The sequence below is a fragment of the Haemorhous mexicanus genome, chromosome 1 (assembly GCF_027477595.1).
Source record: "Haemorhous mexicanus isolate bHaeMex1 chromosome 1, bHaeMex1.pri, whole genome shotgun sequence".
Classification (NCBI taxonomy): domain Eukaryota; kingdom Metazoa; phylum Chordata; class Aves; order Passeriformes; family Fringillidae; genus Haemorhous; species Haemorhous mexicanus.
Window position 1 is genome coordinate 34,193,112 of NC_082341.1, and position 16,802 is coordinate 34,209,913.

General features: G+C 39.8%; 1 protein-coding gene across 1 annotated transcript in view; it reads right to left on the reverse strand.

Annotated features, from left to right (window-relative positions):
• The window catches only part of JAZF1 (JAZF zinc finger 1), a 188,122-nt gene that overhangs the window by 27,220 nt on the left and 144,100 nt on the right, over nucleotides 1-16,802 (reverse strand). Inside the window, exon 3 of the mRNA XM_059845586.1 lies at nucleotides 2,497-2,693. Within this exon, the coding sequence (XP_059701569.1) occupies nucleotides 2,497-2,693 (197 nt within the window). The remainder of the gene's footprint in view (nucleotides 1-2,496; nucleotides 2,694-16,802) is intronic.

The window sequence follows — 16,802 nt, forward strand, 5'->3', positions numbered from 1 at the left end:
GAGCAGCTTACCAAAAGGGAGGACAGTACATGGAAAAGGGGACTCAAAAGGTTAGTGTGGTTTTCGCTTTCTACGTTGAATGAGAATGACGAGAAGCCATATGTGACAGACACTCTCTGCTGAAGAACATGTGTTCCATGACACCTCCCCAGCCTGTAGGGCATGATTCCTCTCTGGCATCTGAAGTGGCACCACCTTGGACAGTGACAGTAATGCCAGGCACACTGCTGAGCCCTCATGAACTATGCAACAACTGAGACAGGAGATAATAAAAGGGAAACAGCCATCCTGAGAATTTTATGAATCAACTAGGTCAAAGCAATCCCGCTTTATTTTTGACAAAGCATAGGTCTAAAGGAGGATGAGGACAAGAATTATATTTGGATTATAACAAATTCAGGGCATAAGGCAACCTAAGGGAAAAAAGGCTCTTGGTTTTCTCCATTACCACAACATACACGTTTACCTGTATTCAAAGATGAATTAACAAGAGCTTTCTCGGAGTACAAATCAAACAGGACTGCATGGAAGGAACACAGCAATACTCTTCATTCTCACTGGATGCAGTGGAGGGTATGCCTGTAGGGCTTGAAAGCTCTGTAGGCACTGAGAAGCTGAAATGTAGGACAATTTACATACTGTAAATTGCTTCCCTGAAACAAATCTTGCCTAACTACCCTTGGTTACACCACCTTGCTAGTCAATTGCCATGTATACTTGTACTTGAGGGAAAAAGATTGGCACTGGCCAATAAAAGACATGTGAGCTGCATATCTAAAATTAGTCTGCAACCCCTACTGGGCTGCCTCTCCAGGCACTGCACCCACAGAAACTCAGCCATGGCATGACTCTGACCCCCTCTTTCTCCTAAGTAAGAAAAAATCCTACACCAAGTAAACTCTGGGAAAAAAACCTGTGGTTATCAGAAAAAGCTCAATACTTACTTTAGGTCCAGAAAAAATTTTAAGATGAGAAAAATGGGATTTCTGGGCTGAGGCTGCTGAAATGCAATGCAGTTAATAGTAAATTTTTAAAGAAGTCCTAAAGAAAAATATGTGGTTTTTGCTACTAGGGTGTCACAAACTCTAGCTTTGGAATAGGGGTCCAAAGGGAACTTGGAACAGAGGGTGCAGAAAGTGGAAGCTGGTATTATTTACAACCTGGCAGGCAGGACGTGCAGAAGTGCAGCCATAACAAGCTGTTTCTCTTAACTGCAGGTAAAACAACATTCTGACTAACTTTAAAAGTTTGGAAAATATACAAATAATGGAAGTATTTTGGTAGACAGATGCTGAGTTTTTTTCTGTAGTATTTGATGGAACATGTTTCAAAGAGTACATCACTAGCCAATATTGCTGACGGATGTGCAAAGTTATACTACCTGACCACATCACGAATTAGCCTTCTCAGGAGAAGCTGTAAAAAAAGTAAACAAAAGAAAGAAGAAACTCCTTGCCATCTGCTGCAGCATGTCAAGGAAATGAATCTGTTTGTTTCAAACAGGAGATAATTAAGAAAATCTAAAATTTTCTGAATTGTATTAGGGCTTTATCATTTAGCTTTTCTTGATGTGCTTCCCTTTTTCATAACCAGGGACATACTGAACAACCACTTCATTTCACAAATTGCACACAGAACATCCCAAGGACTGCTACAATTTTTCCGTTTAATCATTAATACTAAGACATGAAACAGCCTATATAAAAACATGTGGTGTAGCAGTTTTTCAGGGCAGTGATGCTCAAGTGATTTTCTGCTAAGGAGAGTATATTGAACCTGTTTATTACAGAATAGACTAGTCCTATCTTATGCATTTAGCTTTTTAGAAGAAAACCCTTGTATTTAGTCTGAAGTGTACCAGAATTATCTGACAACATCTCTACCTAAATTAAATCAGACTGACTTAGGCCAAGAGATCTGGTTCAGGATAGCAAGCAATTTTCAGCTACTCTAATCAGTGCAAAAAAATTCCCAGCACTTATATACAGTGGAAAACTATTGGAATATTAGCTTTTGAAGGAAATATAGATCCATTTTTTCCTTTATTTCTTTTCATGAACATAGTTTCCTAATGAAAGTCATTTCTACATGATGACAGCAGCAGAACATTCCTCCCTGACCACTTATTATGAATTCCACTTTCCCCTCACCAAAAAAAAAAAGGGGGGAGGGCAATGGGGTAGGGGGAAGATACTGACCACTTCTTTTAAATCTTTAACTGTACCATAGCCAGAGCTCTCCTACTGATATATAAGGGGTCTTTTGCACGTTTGGCATTTCTGGTAAGGTTAGTTTCCTCACTTTAGCAAAGAATTTGGAAACAAATGCCCAAACACATTTTAGGGACTGCAGACCAAATGCAAAATAGCACAAAGCTTTTCTGTTTTATTTTTCGGGGCTCTTCTTACCAATGCCTCAGTATGTGTCCTGTTCTCCAAATGCCACAGAGCAAAACTGCTCCCTCTATTTGGGATGAATTAAAGAGCAGGTGCTTACCTGTAGGAGTACTACTGCGAAATGAAGAGGAGGGAGTGATTGGAGGAGTGACAGGAGGAGTAAGGCTTCCACTGCTGTGGCGAGGTGGAGTGGATACATTCCCACGGGACACTGTGCTTGACAAAGTCAAAGAGAGTTTTGGCTGGATCTTTTTCTTCAAGGACTCCTGCTCGCGTCGAGCTGCATCAGTCATAAATCTAGAACAAGGACAATCATGAGGATGAGAGCTTTGAACCACTGTCCATCAGCAAGCTTTAAGGTAAAGTATTTTTTGCCCTCAGTGACCCAATGGAGTTTCAAACTCAGCCATGGCAAGTTCCTCTGCAACACATGAATTTACAGAATACAAACTTCTCCATCAACAGCTTTATGTGTTCAACATCTGGGCCATTTCCTCCTGATTTCAATAAAACTTACATTAGATACTTGTATCATGTGCAAACACACAAGATTTTTAAACTCCAACCAGAGCTCATCATTACAAACAATAATGTAATGATTGTACTCAGTTCTTTACAGTAACTACATTCATTCATTCTGTGAAAAAGTAGCTGAGAAAAATGTTAGCAGCAAATGACCTTCAATCTGAAGGTCAAAGGGACAGAATTAATTACTTTGTGTAGATACATAATTTTCAATAGGATAATCATATTTTTTTACTAAGGGTTTTAGACAACTTTGCCAGGCATAAAATATGTCTAATTAAATAGCAATTCCTCAAACTGGAGTTCCCAGCTCTTGAAGACCAGAGGAGGTCTCTCTGTAGAGCTCTGACCAGGCTGCTGAAGGCCTGATGCAACTCAAGGTTCATCTCTGTGGGGTGCTGAGAGGGCAACCCACCAGCATGATGCAAGGTGTGCACCACACACAGTGCTGTTATTCCAGCAGTGCAACTTTCTGCATGGGATATCCCATCTGGAATAAAAAGTGCTTTTTTCCCCTTTCATTCTGATTACTTTTATAAAGTAACAATTGAACTGAAAAAGACCACTTTTCTTCCAAGTATACACAAAGAGTTACACCAGAAGACCTGATGCTGCTTTACGCTGACATTCAAAGCATTGCTTTGTATTAACTCTCACTTGAAAAGACTGGGCTTCCCCCACAACAGGATCTCTGCAAGTCAGACTTCATGACTTACCATTCAAGAGACATTTTAATCCTCTGTCTTTCCACTCCACTACATATGGATATGCATTAATAATTATGGATATCTTGAAGGATTCCTAAGGCAGCCTAAAGTAAATCACCTTGTCAGTACAGCCCTCTGTCCTTGAGGCTGAAGTACAAACTAGCCCTGCCAGTGAATAAAAAAAAATATGCACTAACTTATGATACAGAATAAAAAGTTAAGTTACACCCAGACATTTGTTTGACCATAGTCTCAAACCACTATGGCATAAAATTTTAAGTACCATTAGAGCAATAAAGATGCATCCTGTCTGTCCATGCCATGAAGCCATTAATAAGTGGATCTTTGCCATGATAAGTAGCATCAGCATACAAGTATTAATAAACAGGTATGTGATATGACAGCTTATCTTCTTTGAACTGAGACAACAATACATCATGTCAAGCCCAGATGTGGCATTTTTATGAAGCTAATATTTAAAATGCAGATATTCATAGTAACAATTGAGTGTTAAATTTCTCTTCTTCAACCAAGGGTGCAGACAATATTGACAAAACAGTCCTCAAATGGAAGTCTAAATTTCATTCAAGAAAATATAAGTAAAAGGATCTTAATAAAGTGGTCATTCAGTACACATTTGCTTTCCTGTAACTAGGAAATGTCTAATTCACTATTTTTGCAATTTGTACTATGATGTATGCTTGCTTCTGGATGGGAAGCCTTATTTCTTAAGAAAATGTTATGGTAACATTATAAATCCTTGAAAACTTGGAAGATAACTTCAACTGTGAGATATTAAAAGCAGCAGCATGAAAGTTGCTCTTTAGTAAACTCAGCCACAAATAACAATGTTAAAATAATATTGAGTTATAACCACTCTGGTTGAAGTCCATAAAAATCAGGAAAATGTGAAGTTATAACTGAAACTTCTCCCTGTCCTCTTAACTCATTCCCATTTGGGCTAAGCAAGTAAAATATATTCCAAAATGTCATTTGTTGTCTACACTGTGAACCTGAGAGAAATAGAAGGCAGAGTCTGCTGAGAAGTTCAGTTTCCAACATCTCATGTATGGAATTAACCCTTCCAGATCCAAATAGTCCCATACATGTTTGCTGAAGCAGTGGCAGTGCTGTGGGTTTGAAAATGAAACTTGCCTAAATGGATTAAAAGGAAACATTTTTCAGTATTTTAACTGAAATGCAGTATTATACATGTGTCTGACCATGGCAGTGTTCTTCAGAGCTTAAAATATAAGCATTGTAATGATGGATATGGAATGACATTTCCAACTAAGTCTTTAATTTTCATGTTGGAAGTCCATTATGGTTGCAACATCAAGTGTTCACAAATCAAACATGTTGGAATTAGGGCTGAACACTGGTCTTTGAACCAGTGCCTGCATACAATTCTCCCTGCCTCATTTAAATGCACAAGATGTCTGGGAAACAGGAAATGAACTGTAACTAAAAAAGGCTGCTGTAAGGCCACTTAGGTTAAATCCCATCTTTTTGATAGTCTGTCTCACCATCTTCAGACCCATCTCTTTGCTGAGCAAAGCTACCTCTGCTATTTTTAAATTATTATCTATATAAACCTCCCCCTCTAGTTCCACCACTGTGCACATTTCAGTCACCTTTTCTGTTGCGCGTGATTTTGTTTACACCTCATAATCCTCTCTCCCTCAAACCAATACATCACATAGGTGCAGTGAAACAAGGAGGATCATTCAGCTCCCAGCCATTCACTGACCCTGTTTTGAAAGGCGTGGGGTTTGTGTGCTTTCTTGCCAGCAGTTCATAACATCAGGCAGGAGCAAACTCTTTCTAAAGAAATCTCTTCTACACCCATTTTTTCCTTCCTCATCCTTTCAACCTTCCTAATTATTCAAGTCCCTGCTCCAAAAAATGTAGGTGCAGTGATTTCTGAATCAAGTGCTTGCAGCAACTTTAATAAACATGAGCAAAATATAGTTTCCCCCCCTCTTCTCATTCCCTGGAATGGTTCAAGTATTTTTATTGAAACTTTCCCAAGAAATTCAGCCTGAAGGAGACACCCAGCATGGAAAATTTCAGCCCCAACAGATGAATGTTGGCAACATAAGCAACTGAAACAGTCTTATAATGGAAAGTGTTGCACAACCTTTCATATAGGTGGCAATATAATACAAACAGCATTACCTCTTGTTACCAACACAAAAAGCTGAGGCTATGCTCAAATTAAAAAAAAAAAAAAAAAAGCATTTTCCAAACAAACCTTTTCCAGTGTTTCTAAGACTTGTCAACCCCAGAAGCTCTGGAGTCAAGAATGACCAGAACATAGTCCTGGAGATTTCCTTATGCTGTTAGCGTGCGCTGCCTCACGATCGCGTGTGACTCGTGTGATGGTGTCAGAGTTAGTTTATCATAAAACCATGCTACACACAGTGCTAAAGCAGTTACAGAGCTCTGGACTCATACACCCAGACTGAGGGTAAGGGTTATAAAAATGAGCAGCAGGTAAACTGAAAAGGAAAAACAAGAACCCAGGTTGCTCTTCAGAACGCATATTCCTAATAGTTCTCATCAGAGTATGAAGTACCCTTTCCTCCTCTTCCTCACTGCTAAATCTTGCTGATGCAGGAAGTCAGCTGCTTGGGCCAGCCCTGTTTCCATGTCCACAGACATTCACACTGACAGTGAAGAAGGTGCATCACAGCTGCCTGGTTGGATTTGAATAAGAATTTGCTACATTCCTGGTCTCTCAAACATACACCGACAGAAGGTGGGTCACAATCACGAGTCTCCTGTTCTCCAGTTACTGTGTGCACAGGGAAGAGAAGGGAGGGGGATTATTCTGGGTTTGCATAACAAGCAGATTACACCACACAGAGACTGAAGCTCAAGATTGCTCCTCAACACTGTCCAGCTGCACACAAGCTTAAAAAAAAAAACCGTACAGCACTACCTGACAGCAACAAATACACCCTGTCCTGTGCCATACCACTGCCAACTAGTACTAGCCCACAACGGGGAAAGACAGCAGAACAGATTTAGTTACCAGATATTTATGGAAAAACATTTCTAGTAGCATTCAGGTCATATTCATGTTTGCCTGATTTGGCTAACCTGCCCTGGGAAAGCCTGCCACCTTTATCAGAAAGTGAGAACATGCTGAGCTTCCATCACTTGTATTTCAGCAGACTGCTCCTTAGCCTGACACTTGCACAACTTCAAGATTGACTGGGAAGAGGAAGAAAAAAAAATCCCTGGTGCTCTATTACATATTTATGCTGCCTTGTGGTAGTATCATATTTAGATAAAAAGTGGTCAGATTTACTTGACAGATGGGGCACACACTAGCTTGCTATCTACTAAATTACATACATGCATGAAGTCACACATTAATTCTCTCGCTATTCTTTACACCCACCAGACCAAGGTCCTTGCTGTATCTGTTTTCTCTCCTCAATCTTTTCCCACTTTTGCCTCAAGATGTTTTTGCTATTCTTTGTCTGTGCTGTACCAAGAGAATTAAGGAGGCAGGGGTGGTAATTTTAGCTTTCAGTCTTCCTCATCACATTAGGAGTGTTTAGGGAAAGAAAAAAAAAAAAGGCTAGGATGGAAAGTACTTCTTTTTGTATGGTATTTTAAAACCTCAGAAGATCTCTACTTTGAAGAGGGATTAAGAGAATCCACTTCTCAAGGGATGACCCCATTTCAGTAGGACATGACTCTGTGGACTCCTCAAGTCAGGAGCTGTCCTCCATACATATTACTTTATCTTTTCTTGTAAAGGCAGCAATGTGGTTTGACTTTACCAATGCTTGAAAGAAGAGACAATTGTCAAGTTGAACTTCTATTGGGTTAAGGAAAGATCTGGTGAAATCTAAATAGTGGGAGTTCAGCAGCACCTGTTCACAGACAAGTTCATAGACTTGGGCTGTCTTGTGTGCTGGAAAAGATGAAAGGCTTTTCTCAGTTGAACCTGAACAACACTGAGCCAAAACAAAGAATCAATATCCCCAGTAATGTCTTGCCACACTATTTATGTGATCATGAGGAACAAAATATATGAGCAAGTTTTAGACCATCCATTAACTCAAATAATTTTGAAGAACATCCTTGAGCACTTTTACATATCATTCTTTGTAGTGTGGGGAAACAGAAGTATTCTGCAGCTCTTTATAGACCTTCTGCTTCACAGAAGTAGCAACAAAAATTTTCCTTTAGAGATCTTTCATTATAGTTTTAGAAAAACCCTAAAAGAAACATCAGTGTGAAAAACCCCCATTAAAACCATACCTAATCCCCCACATGTCTTCATGCTATTTAGATTACAGACTATTTGCATAGTGCTAAAGTACATGATTCATACAAAATCCCCTTTGGATGGTCTTGCTTTTTTCTAATTTCACAAAAACCGTTACAAGTGGGGAAGAAACAGCCCAAAATAACAATCCCTTCCCCTTCCCAACTATTCTCTCAAACCTGTATTGGATTTCACAACAGGCACTAACCAGATCAAACAGATCATTAAAGGGCATTTCTAAGTTTCTGGAAAGAACTCTTCCAGCCCAGTATTTATGGCAGAAACACCTCACATCTGTGTAGGACTTCAGTGGGCTCATTCCCTGAGATCAGCTCCTAGAAGGGAATTCAGTGCTCATTCTCAGCGCCAGTTGTATTCAGACTCATCTACTGAAAACTTTCCCTATGTCCTAAATATGGAATATTTATGACAAACTGATGAGTATCTTAGACAGACAGAACAGAATCAGATTTCTTTTTATTATTAGCCTTAGGGATAATTCACTGCTAGTACAATTCTTTCATTTCCATTATTCAACCAGTTCTCTCAAGATGTAAAACTGTTACTGCCATGAAATCAGTAATACATATTTTTCTGAATATTTGCATCTTAAGCCAATATAGTAGAGATTATTAGGCTGCACATGTACCTTAAAAAATTTAAATTGCATTTCTGCCTCTTCACTGACTCAAACACAACATTCAATCACACTCATTGCTGTCAGTAGATTCAAGGCTGCAACCTTAGAAAAATCTGCTAAATATGAGCAAGAGTTCAGCAGGCTTACTTTAGTTGTCTGCTCTTCACACATTCCTAAAAGATATAATAAGACACAATAAAATATTCAACAAGGAGGTATTTTGTGCTCCTAGCGTGGAAAATGGATTTAGAAGATTGAGTAATTTCATATCTAAATGTGTAAATGGAGATGATGGACAGTGATATGCCAAATAATCTATTACCACTCAAACAGAATAAAAATAAACCATCCCAAATCATATAATTGCCTAAAGCATGTGCTTTCTCACTGTTAATTAAGACAAGGCAGTGTTAAAAGCAATGGAGAGAAATTTAGTATCTCTCATGATTTTGGGAATACACAAAAACATCAGTGGAAATTACACTTCATACTTCATTTAACTGAAATACCAAACACTGAACATAAGCCCTAGCTTTCCATTTTATAATTATTAAGCAGACATAAATAATGTGACATGAAAATCAACTTCTTCATTTAAAAAAATTTTAAACATATTATATTGTATTATATTATATCATATCATATTGTCATATATTGACTGCTTGAATGATATTAAATATATGGATTTTAATATTTTCTCTTTGGAAAGAAACTCTTTTTCATCTTTTTTTTTCTTTATTCTGTTTTCTTTTTCTTCTCTTCTATTCTACTTACACTTTTTCTTATTTTCCTTCTTTTCAAGAAGCACCAAAATAATATTTAGTTTAAAATTAAAACTAACCAAACATGAATCAGTGTTGTATGTTCAGCCCATCACAAAGATAGCTGTTTACTTAAAATTCAGATGTTGGAATTATTTTTATGGGTTTTATTTTTAAGATTACATGATACTTTTGCCTTTTCTTTCTTGAATTTAGGTAATACAGCAAATGAAAAATTGGGGGCCGCATTTTATTTTATATTCTTTTAAAATGTCAGAAAAAATGCACACTGTATAAATAACATTCAAACACTAACATAATCAGGGCAGATGCAGTCTTATTTTAGACATTTCATTCATAATAAAAATTCATTACTTATTCCCTCGACTGATGATGGGGACTCAAGGAGAAGCCCACACTGTCTTTTTGATGTTCTTAAAGTACAAAAAATGACATTTCAGTGTTTAAAAGGAAAAAATTCAAAGCTCACCAAAATCCAAGACAACAACAGTAATTTCCAAAACATTAGAAACACACTGCTAGTTCTCTTCCTTTCCCCTCTACACACCCTCCCTGGTTTTTTCCACCCTATCATGAAGTAAATGAGTGAGTTTCAGAAAGGAGCTACAACTTAGCTGCACCTTCAAAATTCTGTAATTTCACTGGAGTGAGAGACAATAGTTGAGCAAAAGATACTTGAAGGAGGTAATTACCAGGAAGGCAGCAACCCCTTGATATAGATTGGTGTGGTATTTTCACCTCTTCTACAAATGCAGAGAGTTAAAAAGGCATGATAGCCCTCACATCTGGTGGAAATGCTCATTATACTTTGTTCTGCCTCGACATCAACTTACTTCTTATCAAACTCATCCCAGAGTTTTGCCATTGGTAAAAAAGGGGCAATTTGGATGGTGTAAAACACTTGCAGAGTTTCTTGAGGTTGGGGCAGATTTTGAAGGTGCTGCAGCAAACCCCTGCCTTTGGTGTAATGTAGCAGTTCTGGTTTCAGAAATCTCCTCCCTGCACTCACTAAGAGGCTTATTGGGACATACATCAGCCTTGGCTTTGCTTGCAGCCACTAACGAGCCAACCAGCCCTCGCCTGCTGCTAACAACAGATATTTTATGCATTATTGCCTAATTAATCGTTGAATATAACGTCATGAATCCCTACATTTCAGTTCATACCCTTGTTAATATACAGGAATAATGTAATGTCACACAGCCATAAAATGGTAGAGAGACCAAAATGAGAATCCTAGCAGACATAAATAATGTGACATGAAAAGCAACTTCTTCATTTAAAGTATTTTTTTTAAACCACATAATTTAAAAAATGCACCCTGACAGTTTTAAAATTTGCATCACAGAAACAAAACCTCCGAATTATTTTTCCTAGTATGACTAAAGACAATCTCAGAGGAAAGAATACTGATAGCATCTTTTCACCAATACTCTAACTTAACCTATCAGTTATTAAACTTAAATATTTTAAATACTGTTACTTCACATTTTATGACTTACTCTCAAGCTTTCACATGAATGAAATGCAAAATTCTAGAAAGAAGAGTAAAAATGTAACTTTTAATTTAGAGAAAGTGCAGGGGTAATACATTGTGTGTGCCTTCTTATCTACAGAAATTATCAACTTTAATAAATTACTAATGTCTTTGGAGGAAATGGAATTAAGCTGCCCATAGAATAAAAAATAAAGGGTCTGTTTCTTATGTGGGACTAAGTAGTATATAAGCCCTGCTCTGGCTCTCTGCACTGGCTCCAGTACTGTCAGATTGCCTAGTTCCAGTAGCATGCTTTATGTTCAGATGTGCTTTACCCAAAATACTGTATTTTTTTCCATTACTAGTCCACCCTCTTTCCTTCTTGAAGCCCTTATTGTAACTATTTATGTAAGAACAATTTCTTTCAGTGAGCCCTACAGAGAAGTAGATCTGTGTACACATGACACACGCTTTTACTGTCGGACTTGGTTTCGTTTTATTGATGCCTCAAGGACTTTTAGCTTTAAGAAGCAGGGAGCTGAAATGTCAGATATTTTATTCTTATAATGTTCCATTTATGTCCAGCTATTCTTGTGTCATTCCATGCTAAGTTCTCCTGAGAATTCAAGTCAACACCCAAAGACGGATTCATCATGCAAGTATTTAAAAATAGATATTATCACAAAGCCTTGCTTCTTAACTCTAAGGATGTCTAATATCAATCTGCATAAATAAAACAATCTTCAGCATTTTACACAGTATTAATCAAACACATTAACCAACATATTTTTCAGTCTTTCAGAAATGTATCATGTATAAAATGTCTGCACTGGCTCCTCCAGGCAGTAAGTGATCCAGAATGCCCATTCAACATAAATACAGCAAAAAGAAACTGATAATAAGATGCATATAGCAAATTAATCTCTAAAACCTATGGATGCAGTTTTTTTCTTTCAAAAACAGACACCAAAGTCACAATGCATTCAGTTTGATTTTTAAAGAAACTAAATCAATTTGTGAAAACACTGATAGAGAACATGATTCTCCAGTTGAGAAAGAGCATTCAGCTCAAAGATGTTCTCCCAAGCTTAAAATGTAAGTGCAGATTTAGATGGAGAAACGTTTTTTGAAACTGATTTATAAATCTGTATTCAGAGGACTGGGTGGGGTAAAGCTTATAATGGAAAATTGCAGCAATCTTAACATCAGGAATGTGAAATGTCTGGTCTTAATAAACCAAGTTTTCAGGCATCGTGAGTTGTTTGAAAGGACGATAGCAACTTACAAACAATTCAGCCCCACTAAAATGGTGAATTGAACATTCCCAATTCTTCAGACTGCTGCAATGAGTCACACATCTATAAAATAGCCAACACAAAAGATTCCTCCTTGAAGGTAACAAAGTTCAGGTGAAGATAGACAAGGAAAAGTGGAGAAGGAAGAAGATAACCATCATATGTGTGTTTGCTTTTTCACACAGACGGAATAACGAACTCCCATTTTGGTAATTATGTGCTATTTTTAAAAAAATGTACTTTTCTACAATTCAGGCTGATTTGACTGACAAAGTTAACAGTTCATTATGTAATCATCACTGTTTTAGCAGTTTGGGGAGGGGAAAGTACCTAACAACTAAGATAGCTCCTGAGGTCCCCTTATTTAGCTCTGAGGTATAAAAGCAGAACACTGATTTGCATTTTAAAATGTTGTCCCTGTTAGTCTTGCAGCATGCTATTGCACCAGACCCAGGCACTTATGGGAGTGCAGCAAATCCCCCAGTTTTGCTCAGTCTGACAGGAAACCATTCCCTTGCATCCCTCACTGGCAGCCACCCTCCTATCTCCAGCTCGAGTGATCTGATGAAACCAGCAAAACCCTGCTAGGATGCAGAAGAAAAGGACTGACATCTGAATAACTAACAATGCACTGCTTCTCAGGCAGACAGCAGGGAAGTTCCTTCAGCCCTGTTTGATCTGCTTCGCTGGCATTATTGCAGAAAGCCGGTTTTTCATTAGGTAAGGAAAAAAAACAACCCCAAAGTTGTGATGCAGCCTAAGTGAGGTTACAAATGCACCCTAACACAATGAATGAAAATAGATGGTGTAATACAGAAAGGCCCAAGACTTGCAAGTGGAAAAAGTATAAATTACTATTTTAATTAATTTCCTAATGTAAAACACAGCTGTAGTAATGTTGGCAAATATCACCTGCCTGTTTTAAGTTTGTTAAATTAAATCATGCTCTGTAATTGGGTCTTAACATACAAAAGTATGTTTTATTTACTTTTTATTACAATATCAGTATTTTAACTTTCAGTTTGCTTGTGCAAAAGCTTTATAAATTACTTGAATCACTTAAATCTGAATACTATAATCTGCAGTTACAATGTACCAGTTTGAGTTTCAACAATTAAATGCCTTTTTTGTGGACTCCTGCTGCTATGTGAACTAGCTGCAGGCTATTAAAATAATGAGTCCGGACTGAGTCATCTGATCTCAGCCTTGGTGCAAAGCCTGAGGAAAAGGACTTAGCCCACAATTCCTAGTCTGTTTACCAGACTAAGACCAGACTGTTGGAAGCGTTACCCCAGCACTCCCTTCCCCCCCCCCCGCCCCGGCACTTGGCCCGGGGAAACGCGGTGTCACAGAGCCCTCTGCAGGCAGCGCCCGCCGCCCGCACCACCCCGCATCCCGCATCCCATCCCGCTGCACCGCATCCCTGTCCATCCCCATCACCCCGCATCCCGCATCCCATCCTACTGCCCCCTGCATCACTGTCCATCCCCATCACCCCGTATCCTTCATCCCATCCCACTGCTCCACATCCCTGTCCATCCCCACCACCCCGCATCCCTCATCCCATCCCGCTGCCTCGCATCACTTCCATCCCCATCACCCCGCATCCCTCATCCCATCCCACTGCCCCCTGCATCCCTGTCCATCCCCATCACCTCACATCCCTCATCCCATCCTACTGCCCCCTGCATCACTGTCCATCCCCACCACCCTGCATCCCGCTGCACCGCATTCCTGTCCATCCCCATCACCCTGCATCCCATCCCACTGCCCTGCATCCCTGTCCATCCCCACCACCCCGCATCCCTCATCCCATCCCGCTGCCTCGCATCACTTCCATCCCCATCACCCCGCATCCTTCATCCCATCCCACTGCCCCCTGCATCCCTGTCCATCCCCATCACCTCACATCCCTCATCCCATCCTACTGCCCCCTGCATCACTGTCCATCCCCACCACCCTGCATCCCGCTGCACCGCATCCCTGTCCATCCCCATCACCCCGCATCCCATCCCACTGCCCTGCATCCCTGTCCATCCCCATCACCCCCCATCCCTCATCCCATCCCACTGCCCCACATCACTGTCCATCCCCATCACCCCACATCCCTCATCCCATCCTGCTGCCCCCTGCATCACTGTCCCATCCCATCACAGCTACCTGTCCCACCTCACCACCCCAAAACAAGTCACCTGCAATACTCGCCCCTTTATGAAGAGAATAAAGAAGCCTTCAGGCTTCCTCCTGAAAGGCTCAGAAAGGTCGGAGAGGTAAGGTGGGAAAGTAATCACCACAGGATGGCAGGAAACCTGTGCCAACAGCATCTGTGAGTTTGGGGTGCCCTGAAGAACTCATTTTTTCAAAGTGTGGGTTTATGAGATCAGATGACACAAGGGAAGGCAACTCAGTGGACTAGATAGGTCTCCTCAGCTTGCATGCCACAAAAATACCACAGATTTGGCTACATAAAGGATGCTTCAGATTACAATTTGGCTTCATGAAACCCCATAAATGTGGAATTCTCTGCCAGTGATAGTAATGAGGAAAAAAACCTAAAGTCTTCCCCTACTTCACAGAACCAGAATCACAGAATGGATGAGGTTGGAAGAGATCATCTGGTCCAATCTCCCTGCTTAAGCAGGGCCATCCTACAGCACACAGCACAGGATGGTGTCCAAGACAATTCTTGGATATGTCCAGTGAGGGAGACTCTACAACCTGGCAACCTCCCTGGCCAATCTGTTCCAGTGCTCAATCATTCACACAGTAAACAAGTTTTTCCTCATATTCAGGTGGCATTTTCTGTACATCAGTTTCTGCCCATTGCCCCTTGTCCTAAACCCTCCACACCTTCAGAGAAACACTATCAGCATGTAATTTATCTACCTCCTTGATATTTCTGCAGTTTTGATCCTGTATGAACAGGTAAGGGAAAATAATTAAATTGAGAACTTTTCCTAACGAATCTCCACAGCTTTTTTAGTAATTTACCATCATCATTTCCACTTACCCCTCTGGAAAAGATCTGACCTCTACCTTTTTACACTTTTGTTCTTTACACTCCCATCACCTTTACACACATTACCAATCCACAGCAGCATTTCTGCCTTGTTCTCCAACGAGTTTGCTACACCCAAGAGACAGGCATATTCTCTGCATTACCAATGTCACTCCACAACTCCTTTTGACTATGGCTCCTTCTGATCTCAGCCCTCTCTGTTTCATATCTCTCCAGCTTAGGTCTTCTGCCCTGATTATCACTCCACAACTCCTTTTGACTATGGCTCCTTCTGATCTCAGCCCTCTCTGTTTCATATCTCTCCAGCTTAGGTCTTCTGCCCTGATTAGGAGTCCACGTCCTGAATTTAAGAAGCACTGTATTACTGCTTGTACATGTGTTCATCTATATCTATACACACACACACACACACACACAGAGATTAATGGATACACATCCATCCATCACATGCATACATGTGAATTAAATGCATGTTTGTATATTAAATATATATGTGTATTCTTTTTCATTTTATCTGCCAAGTGAAAGCAGTTCTTTTGGGGGCCAAAATAATTAAATAGTGAAGTTTAAAAAAAATGTGTGGCCAAGACAGTCTGACTTCTGGGGAGCTGTTACTCAGGCAGCACATACCTAACAGGATTCAGCACACACAATAGAATTAGCAATTTGTGCATTCCTGATGATTCTCTAAGGTAAGCCCTGATGAAAGAGTCTGTTTTGAGAAGAGGATCACAGCACTTACACAGACAGAAAATGATCCAACCCATCCTATAATTTTCAATTTTTGAGACCCTGTTTAAACTCTCGACCAGTTTACAAATACACCTTGAGAACACCTTAAAAACTCCACACCCAGAAAGTAAGAAAAGAGAAATGTAACTATTAATTAAGATTTAAAATAACCATAATCAAGTGTGGTAGTGTCTGACAAGAATTTTGAATTTCTGAGGTTGTCAATAGTGAGGCACAATGCCATGCATGCAAAACATTGAACTGCATCCCTTTCTGCTTCCGAAAATATTGCCAAACAGACTGAACGTGGCAGATAAATTTTAGCAACAGCCTCAAAACACCACTACCACTATCTCCATTCTTCAGTCAGTGCCTAAGCTGCTATGCCACAGTATCTTGCAACACATATCCAAATTTCAGTTTTATTTCAACAACCGGCAAAAAAAAAAACTTAGTCTAAGAAAATGCTTTAAATGCAAATTTCTGCTCATCCTATGTAGATCCTAAACCACACCAACAACCTCAGTGCAAATATTAGCCACATTTAATAGCTGGTCTGATCAACTACAGGGACTGAAAACCTCCATCCCTCTAAACACAGTGGTTCCCACGAGTGCATGCTTAGCGGTTCTGTGATGGTCTACAAAATTACATTAAACTGCAGCTCATTAGAAGCCAGAGGGTAAAATCTGCTGCATTATGGACTAGGAAAATATAGAGTGTTGACTCTGGTCTGCAAAACTGCCATGCTGGAGAACCACTGTCTGGGCTGAAAGGCACATGGCCAAGGTTTTTTCCCATTTCTGCCCCAAGAATCAGACATGAACCTGTATGAGGGCATTTCTCAGCTGTTTGTCTCACCTAAAACCCTGACTTGGGCCAAGCAGTCCCTTGGCAAGGGGCAGTTCTCTCACATCAGCAACACCATGTAGAAAGAGAGA